This window comes from Mastomys coucha, unplaced genomic scaffold (assembly GCF_008632895.1).
Source record: "Mastomys coucha isolate ucsf_1 unplaced genomic scaffold, UCSF_Mcou_1 pScaffold14, whole genome shotgun sequence".
NCBI classification, from domain to species: domain Eukaryota; kingdom Metazoa; phylum Chordata; class Mammalia; order Rodentia; family Muridae; genus Mastomys; species Mastomys coucha.
Genome location: NW_022196896.1, coordinates 118,670,921 through 118,680,650, shown reverse-complemented (window position 1 = coordinate 118,680,650; position 9,730 = coordinate 118,670,921). Strand labels below are relative to the sequence as shown.

At 52.7% G+C, this 9,730-nt stretch overlaps 1 protein-coding gene across 2 annotated transcripts in view; it reads right to left on the bottom strand.

Moving 5' to 3' along the window:
• Positions 1–9,707, bottom strand: part of LOC116088791 (aquaporin-12) — an 11,472-nt gene extending 1,765 nt beyond the window's left edge. The window contains exons 1-2 of one of the 2 annotated variants that reach the window (XR_004118012.1): positions 9,391–9,707; positions 1,875–1,991 (exon numbers count right to left, since the gene is read on the bottom strand). Coding sequence is in view for 1 of the 2 variants with exons in the window: in XM_031368470.1 (XP_031224330.1) it covers positions 1,875–1,991; positions 3,543–4,149 (724 nt within the window). In the remaining variant the exon portion in view is untranslated. Of the gene's footprint in view, positions 1–1,874; positions 1,992–3,542; positions 4,340–9,390 lie in introns of those variants that run through there. The other variant, XM_031368470.1, reaches the window with a different exon arrangement.
• Positions 9,708–9,730: the final 23 nt, after the last annotated feature.

Sequence of the window (9,730 nt, the reverse complement as noted above, 5' to 3'; positions counted from 1 at the left end):
GACCAGGTCAGAAGTAAACCCCACATCATGAGGGGTGAGCACGGGGACAGCCTACTCAAAGTTAGGCCAAAAACTGAAATATTAGGCTTGAAGAGATGGCTCAGCCCATCTTGTCTCACAAGGACTAGCATCTGAGTTTGCTCTCTAGCACCTGTGTATAAGAAGCCTGACAAGCCAGATAGAGTGGTGCTTTAATCCCAGCACTCAGGAGACAGAGGCAGGCAGACTTCTGTGAGTTCATGGCCAGCATGATCTACATAAAGAATTCTGGAACAGCTGGGCAGTGGAGGCACATGCCTTTAATCCCAGCACTTGGGAGGCAGAGGCAGGTGGATTTCTGAGTTTGATGCCAGCCTGGTCTACAGAGTGAGTTCCAGGACAGCCAGGGCTACACAGAGAAACTTTCGCAGAAAAACAAAACAAAACAACAACAACAACAACAAAAAAAAGAGTTCTGGGACAGCCAGGGCTATAAGGAGAGACCCTGTCTCCAAGCGACCCCTACCCCCAAAACATCAATGAACAATGGCTGGTATTTGCAATCCCAGCATGTAGGAGGAAGAGGCAGAGGTTCTCTGAGGCTTGCTGGTCAGCCAATCTTGTCTAACCTGGGAGCTCACTCTCCAACAACAGCAGCAACAACAATAACAACAATAAGATGGATAGTGCCTGAGGAAGACACCCAGGGTTGACCTCCAGCTTTCACATGCATGGGTATCTACATACATACTCACGTATGTGAACACGTGTACACACATGCACATACATCTACACACAAATCAATTAAAGCTGTAAAACCACAGAGGAGCCCTGCAGTCCATATTTGGAGACGGGGGGAGGGGGTGGATAAATAGGAGGCAGTCCACAGAAGAGTGGCCCATAGGGGTAGGGTATGTGGGGCAGAGAGAGAGGGGGGCTTCTCTTTCCTCTCGCACTCCCAGAACCCAGGCTACAGATTGCAAGACCATCTCAGTCATCATCCCAGACTTGTGCTGGTGGGGAGAACTGGGGTTTCCCTCTCCGTCCCCCTCGGGTTGCAGCTCTGTCCTGGTTCCGGCCAAGTGTGACCCTGGAAGGAGTGGAGAGCTTTCAAGGTTCCAGTGGACCTCAGCCATCTGGTAAACTCATGGTCAGTGGGGAGGCAGAACCTAGTGCCTGGGCCCAGTGCCAGGGAGGAGTGGCCTCTCCCTAGGTCACAAATGCCAACCCCCAAGAATTGTCCAGATCCGGTGGCTTTGAGACATCTGGTGGCTTTCTCTGGCTCACTCCAGCCCAGGGACTTCACTGCTGTTTCTCATTTAAATCTTGGGTGACTGGAGGGGGGGTCCCCTCTGTGCTTCAAGGAATCCCAGGGCAGACCTACTAGGAGCTGCAGGCCCTGAGCCACCCAGGTCTGCAGCCCCGAAGGGCATGGGGTCATCCAGGGCCTGTGTGCCCCTGAGGCTCCATGGTACCCGCAGTCTGCAAGGCAGCTTTAACTGGGTGTGTGAAGCTGGGTATATGAAGACTGGGACGGGAACCCCGGATACAGGGGAGCCTACAGCAGCCTGTCCCTTCTTCCCATGAAGAGCCCTAGGAGGGCCCAAGTCTCTGTACCCGACTCTCCACCTAACACTACCCTACTCCTGTGATGGTCCAAGCGGAGACACACCCATCTTAAGTCACTCCCTCCAACTGTCCACACTGCAGAGATTAAGAGAACAGGTCTGAAACCTTTGTTGCCCCACCCCACTCCACCCACCCCCACCAAGACCCAAGGGAGGAGCTAGGAAAGATGGCCACAATGTGAATTCGTAACCAGCAGTCCCCTGGGTGTCTGGGTCTGCCCCCTGCCCACGGACACTACCCAGGCCAGCCCTGCTCCCATTGTTTACCTGCCACAGGACCCAGGCAGTACACGTGGGCATACTCCAGCAAGGTGTTCCCAGCGCAGTGGAATGTGACAGAGGCAGCCAGAGCAGGATTGAAGAAGGCAGATGTGTAGGGCCCGGCTGTGGACAGAGGCATGGAGTTCTTGTGGGCTAGCTCTGCCTGAAGTGGCCTAGACAGACAGGCCAGGGAAAGACCCACCCCTGAGACCACAGTGCCCAGTCCCAGTAGACAGGGGACTGGGATCTTGGCACTGGGGACTTTGGGACAGCTGCCCTCCCTGTAGTATGCTGGTGGTCACAAAGAAACAAGGCGGGTTCTGCCAAGGCCAAAGGTCGCAGGAGAGGTGCTGGGACCAGGTTGTCACCAGGAATGTCTGACACATTACTCTACACCTCACCCTGAGACTCCTGCATCCAATGCCCCTGCCTTCTGGGAGGTGGTCCAGAGGGATGTGGGGAGAGATGGCAAAGGATGCGGGAGGGAAGCTGGGGGAGGAGAGAAGCGGAGACACACAGAGAAAGGAAAGCCAGAGAGAGGAGGCAAAGAAACATGCAAGGAAAGAAGAGAGGAAGAGGGGTAGAGGGCAATATTGAGACACGGAAGGTGAGCTAAAACAGTGGCAGGGATGTCACTCGCAGGCTTTGGGAGAACTGCAGAGGGGTCAATGGCTAAGTAGCCATGGAAGAGAAGCTGAGTGAGGGGAGCAACTGAGCCAGCTACTCTCTTTCAGGCCATGCCAGGAAACTGGGCAACGGAACTAGGCAGGCAGAAGGGATCCTGGGCCTCCGGGAAAGCAAGTGGTGTGTGGACCTAGACCTAGGTGCCTGGCACAGGCAACTTGGCCATGGGAGTTGGGAACCCTGGCTCTTAGGGTAGGATACAGCTGCTCCTGTTCAGTCTGCTGGAAACCATCACCCTCCTGTGTTCTCTGTATAGCGGGCCTCAGTTTAATCCCGTCACAGCCGGGTGCTGGAGGTCCTTCCCACGGTCTTGCTAGTACGGGTCACCAAGTCTTGTGCTGGGTTGGCTCAGCATTGACTTGTGCTGTTTCTGTTTTCTGGGCTCTTGGCTTCTTGGAACAAGCCCTGGGAGACCTTTGCTTTTGTGTTAATGCAACATCTACAGAGTCCATGGCTCTGAGGAGCAGCTAGCTGATAGCCTGCAATGCTCTCTGCCCTGGGATTATCATCTAGGGATGCCTCCCTCAAGGTAGGCTAATGAGACCTGGGAAGCAAAATCAGAGCGTGGGCCTTGAGTCAGCCTGACCTGGGCCCAGAGCAGCCCCGAAGAGTCCAGTCAAGATGCCAGCCCATCCAGGGTCAGAAATCACATGAGAGGCTGCTGCTATTTCAAGGACTGAGTGAGGAGAGGGTGGAAGGACCAGGGAAGAGAGAACTCATAACCCCCTTTATGCAGTGTTGGAGGACTTGGGGGCTTCCAGAGGACGGCCAGGACCAAGTTTTTAAATACGTAGCTATTCCAACTGCTGAGAATCAGGAAGAGATATACAGATGGGGATTCATACACACAACCCCAAGTCTAGCCTTCTAGCCTCTATCCTCCTGTGAGGGGCCCAAGAAGTGGCTACCCCAGTCTCCAAGGACTTGTAGGCCCCTTGGCCAGCGTTGTTGGGGTCCTGCTAGGTCTAGCAGAGAGGGGAGCAAGTTTACCTGTGTAGGCCATGAGAGTGACCAGCAGGGCCAGGGCAGGCACCCTGTAGACAAGAAGGCTGTGCTGCAGGTGCAGGAGGCTCAGGTGGAAGAAGAAGGTGCAGGCACCCTCCAGCAGCATGCCCTGCAACACTGATGTCCGCAGGGTCGAGCTGCAGTGTACAGCCATGAGGCTCTGTAGTAAGTGTAGTTCGCTGAGCTCCCAGGCCCAGCAGCGCCGGGTCAGGGCACAGGCAGCCTGTGCACCCAGCACCTGGGCTGACAGTTTCAGCAGAGTGTTGCGCAGCGAGGCCTTCACCATGAGGAACTCCTGCAGGGCCACGGTGGGGTTGGCAGAGGCCCCATCGAAGGTGACTCCGTGCACCAGGAAAAGCAGGAAGACTAGGGTCAGCAACAGGTCAGGCCCGAAGCCCCCAGCCCAGGGGCCGAGCTCCACCAGCACTCGCATCTCTAGGCAGCAGGCTGCCAGCTGGGCTGCGCCCACTGCCTCCCGGACAAAACTGGCATAGGTACCTGATGGGAGCAAGGCCTTAGATGCCCTTCTAGTCACCTCACAGATGGCACAGGTAGCAAAAAAGAAACAGAGGGACACATTCAGACTGGCCATCAGTCTTGGTTCTACAGGGAGCAAGAGCCTGGTGACGTGTGGGAGACTGGCTGGCCCCGCAGTCCAAGGACAGAGGAGCCGTAAGAGATTGCACTTGGCTACTGGGAACACCCACACCTGTGCCCCTTACAAGTGACACCATTGGTCACAGAGCCAAGCGCTGCAAGGAACACCCACAGAGGACTCGCCCTGCCTGGTGTACTGCCTGGGTGGAGGCATTTTGCTCTGGCTTCCCTCTCTCACCAGCCAGGGGCACTGCAGACAGGCCATTTTCTTCAAAGCCACCATGAGGCCTGTGACTTACTCCCAGGCTCCTGGCACCAGGACAACAACACCACTTCCCGACATCTGCATTGTGCCCTCATCTCCCTGCAACTGTGCTACGTCCCCTCCTGGGAGGAGCCCTTAGCTCTGAGAGCACACTGGGCCCCTTACTCCTGGGATCAGCCACACTGGGATCTGCTAAATCCATCAGGTCAGTCTCCCACCCCCACCCCCACCCCCACTCCCAGAAAACCAGTGCCCTAGCAGGGAGCTCTGGACTGCAGGACACTAAGCCTACAGATGTGGGCCACTCTGCTGTACCTTTGGTTTTTTTACCTAGTTGTTGTTTATCATACAAAATGCATTTTTAAAAAGGAAGGCTGTGAAGGAGTGTTTAGCAAAATGATTGGCTGAAAAAGCACTGCCCTCGGACCCCAGGATGTGTCGGGCCAGGATGAGGACCTGTGACACCTGTTGGGGGGGTAAGCTCCCCTGCCCCCACACAGCACCCTGCCCCTTCACTGGATACAGACGCCTGGACAGGTCCTGTGGTCGTATGGTGGGCGGTGGCTCTCAGGACTAGAGGGATCAGAGGAGTTGGGGACACTATGGGGACACTCGGGGCTGGATCCTGGTCAGGCTAAGGAGCACAAAGCCTAGAGGGCATGGTTCTGGGATGGAGGGCTGTCATAAAGGACCCCACAGAGACAGTAATGGGACAAGAGGATGAGTCTGTATTCAAAGGAGCTGTCAGGGAGAATGTTCCAGGCACAGGCCAGGCTAAGCAAAGTCTTTTATGAGGGGCTGTGAGCTTCCTCCCACGTCTGACTTGAGAAACGGGTGAAATGGGTCCAGACAAAGCATGTCCCCAGCTCCAGAAGGGGCATTTCCAGAAGACGCTGCTGTGATCAAAAATCAGACTGGGGTCTAAACAATGTCCCCCAGGACGCTGCCATGGTTCCAGCAAGGCATGCAGCGCCATGGTTCCAGCAAGGCATGCAGTGGGGAGGGAAGAGGTGGAGTGAATGGCCAGACAGAGTTGGGACACCTGCCTGGCTGGTCCCCCAGAAGTCCCGGGGATGAACGCCATCCAAGCCTCAGTGAGGTCAGACATAATGAACTCTGAGAGCAGGCGCTGACGGGTGACATCTGTGGGAGGCAGAGAACCGGACCTGGGCTCCAGCTTCTGACTCCCCGGGGAATGTGGCAGTAGGCTAGCTGCTCCCTGTGTGGTGGCTCATTTTATGTGAAGGGTGAAGACCAGAACTTCTCCACCAGAGCCAGTCACTCAGGCCATACAGCTTTTCATCTACGCCACGCCTCTCCTTCCTCAGAGGGAGTCTGTTCTCGTTCTTGGTCTTCTTGTCTTGGTTTTCTGTTTGTTTTTTAAACTCAGGTCTGTCTCCTAATCATGGAGCCTGCTCCTTGCACACACAGAAAGACTGAGACCCAGGGAGGGACATGGTGTGCCAGAGGCCACTGGGAAGCAGCAGCCTAGGAAAGCAGTCAACTGTTTTAAAGCTTCAGACACAATTGTAGGATTCTAGAACATTCCACAGGTGGGGAAGGCACCTGATGCTCTCCAACAAGGAAGGAAGATCCTCATCTCCAGACTTCACAATTCAGAGTCCCACTGAGGTTCTGGCAAGGAGGGGTCCTTGGCTTCTCTGCTCACGGCACCTCGAGAGATGCCTGCCCAGACCCCTGCCCACTAGGAACCTGTTCCTGCCCATCCCCTCAGGAATGGGAAACAGTCTGGAAGCTGCAAAGACTTGGAGCGTGGGTGGGAGAAGGAAGATTCTTCACAGGGAATCGTGGGAGAAAGGGTTTAGGTGACACACCATTTTATGACCCCAACATCTGTATTCTTCCTTCTTCATTGGCAGCTCTTTTCTCCATCTATGGTAGGGGTCCTGTACCAGTGAGCTTTTGCTCTGGCCTCTAGCCATTTGATCTGATAGCACAAATGTTACACAGCACACATGTTACACAGCACACACACACACACACACACACACACACACACTTCCTTCTGGATCCAGATAGTTTAAGGCCTCTAGTCCTTGCCCCATTCAAGACTATTTGCAATCTAATATCTTTGCATTATCACACAAACCTAAGAATCAGCTTTTCAGTTTCTATTTTAATCTGTTTTAAGATTCTTCTTTTCATTGCATATCTATATCTGTGCATAGTTTTGTGCACAGAGATCAGAGGTTGTGGATTCTCTGGGAGCTGGAGTTACAGGCACTCATGGGCTGCCTGACATGGGTTCTGGGAACTGAACTTAGGTCCTCTGTAAGAACAGTGCATGCTCTTTCAGCTCTCAACTTTAATTTTAAAATCTTGTAGAATTACAACTGGAATTGTGTTGAACATTAGAGCAGGGAGAATTAACACTGAAAACAGTAGGATTCTCCATATGGGATATTTGTGGTTTTGTCTCTTCATGTTGCCCAGAACCTCCAGTGCATTGTTGAATCGAAGTGCAGGCAATGGGCGTGTCTCTTCACTCCTGATCTTTGGATTATGTGCTCGGTCCATCACCAGCCTGTGCTATTAGCTAGCGTTTCCATAGAAGCCTTTGGTCAATATGACGGAGTTCCCCCTCCCCCATGACTAGTCTACTGAAAGTTTTACCAAAAATGAATATGGCAGTTTGTCTGGGAATCTTTCTACACCTTTTGAGGCATTTGAGGCAGGAAATAGGTACCAGGGCACTGCTTCCAGCTCATTCCTACCTTTGTGGAAGAAAGAAAGAGAGAAAGAAAGAAAGAAAGAAAGAAAGAAAGAAAGAAAGAAAGAAAGAAAGAAAGAAACAAGAGTGAGTGAATGAGAGAATGAGAGAAGGGAGGGAGGGAGGGAGAAAGGAGAGAGAAGGAGGAGTGGGGGAGAGAGGGGGGAAGGAAAGAAGGAAGGAAGGAAGGAAGGAAGGAAGGAAGGAAGGAAGGAAGGAAGGAAAGGAAGGAAGGAAGGACAAACTTACCTGGACATGCCACTCTTTTCTCATTACCCTTCCCAAATTGACTCCAGGTCATCCTGCCTCATCAGCACTACCTACTCTGGACTGACTCTCTTGAACTCAGTCTTCAGTTGTCACTGTGAGCAGCCAAAGTTATTCCACCAAAGAAGTGGTGGTGAAGCCTTCCCAGTGGTGGTGAAGAGCAAAGAAGGTGTTGGTGGCAATAGTGGCCCCTTTCCTCAGACTCAAGCGGCAATGACGGGGGGTTGGGGGGAGGCAGAGGGCAGGAACCCTGGCCGAGACACCCGGTAAGAAAAAAACCTCCAGGGTCTGAGCCAGTCAGAGGCACAGGTGAACTTGAACTCACAGCCCCTCAGCTTTCACAGGGTGCTTCCTCCTCTGAGGCGACAACTCTCGTCCCAATGAAACAGGGTAGCAACTGTCCCAGCAGCAGCAGCAGCAGCAGCAGCAGTAACCCCTCTCAGAACCGCGGTCTGTGTTGTGGCTGTCACCTCCACCATGGAGAAGCAGCAAGTCCTTCATACTCAGGATAGAGTCGCCCCCCGCGACTGACCAGTGACGGGCAGCCGTTTGCCCAAGTGCAGCAGAATGGGTCTGGTAAAGTGAAGATCATTCCAGTTGCAGACCCATGGCTCTTCACAAATAAGGAAGCAGGGACCTCATTGCTGCTGCCCCAAACCTGTTCCCCTCCAAGGCCTGGCTTGTAATATGCTCTCCATTATGTCATGGACTCCGGATGTAACCGCTGTGCCACCAAGGGCCCTGAGTGGGAGCATTATTTTGCTACTCTGTCAACAGTGTTTCTGCAGTGACCTTGTCTCCAAGCTCTCAGGCAGTCACTATCAGTAGCTCTGGACCCCAGGAGAGTGACTCACAACCTGTCACCCCAGGGACTCTCGTCACTTCTGCCAGCTTGCCGTCCTCACCATAGCTCTACCTCTACTTTGCTTTGACACTCTAAGAGCTTTGACTTCTTTTTTGTTGTTGTTGTTGTTTTGTTTTTTTATTTCGAGACAGGGTTTCTCTGTGTAGCCCTAGCTGTCCTGGAACTCACCCTGTAGACCAGGCTGGCCTCGAACTCAGTGATCCACCTGCTTCTGCCTCCCAAGTGCTAGGATTAAAAGATTAAAGGCATGTGCCACCACTGCCCTTCCCTGACTTTTTTTTTTTTCTTTTGGCTCTGGTCTAAGCAGTTACATGGGTTCTTGGTGGAGCCCTGAAAGGGATGAGTTTAGGGTATGTGCATTATTGTATTAACATGAATTCCATTTTTTTTTTCTGAGAGTTGATCTCATAGAATCCAGGCTGGCCTTTGACATAGCTGAGGATGACACTGAGCTCTTAATCCTCCTGCTTTCTAGCTCCCAAATGTCGGGATTGCAGGTGTGCACCATCAGATCTGCTCTAAATATGGATTCTATTAGTAAATGGATTCAATTTTATTTCTAGATTGTGTGTATGGTCTCCACTGACTCTCCCGTCTCCACCACTCTCATGAACCAACTACGATTTTCCTCTTCTCCTGGCCTCATGGCCGTCACGGAGCGACATAGGGTGATTGCACATATGCACCCTGATGTGGGAGGGGCCCCTAGATCTGAAGACAGCAACTCTAAAAGCTGTTTGTGTGGAGGGGAGTCCTGCATGAACTGTGAGATCTCCTCCCCTTGAAAGCAGTAAGAGATGCAGTAGACATGACTGCGTGGTGCTGCTCTGTGGAGCAAGTGTCACTTGCCTTGTGAGGCAAGACTTGTATGTGCATATGCAGATGTTTGTGGTAAAGGTTTGGGGGTCATTACATGACCATGTTCTCAGATATTGGCATGTCAGAGATGCCAGGAGGTACGATCATGGGCTTTGCTTTCTCGGTCTTTATACTTGAATTCATCTTGGAGTACCTAGGTCCCTGAGTGGCACCTGGTTTCCCCACAATTGTCTTACCAACACCTTTCTCCAGCCTCTCACTTGAAACAGTTTTTAGATCCAGGGCTTACCAAGGCACACTTCAGGGGGTTCCTATACGTAGGATGGGCCAATTGGATGTTCCCAAGTTGGATTTGCCAGCCATCCCTGCACCTAAGATTTTCTAGGACCCTGACTGTCCTTGCTTGCTTCATGTTTGAAGACATCTGACATTCTTGCTTTAGGTGCCAATCTCTCTCTCTCACCTGCATTCTACCCCTTCACTCCCACCTTTAGTGATGGTTGACCACACCTGGTGACAGTTACAACTGTCCACAGTGGACCGTTTAGAATTCTGCTTTCTCCTACTGGGCCTGGAGCAGTGTGGCCCAGTAATGAGAACACACAGAAACCCTGCTGGATGGCCATGCC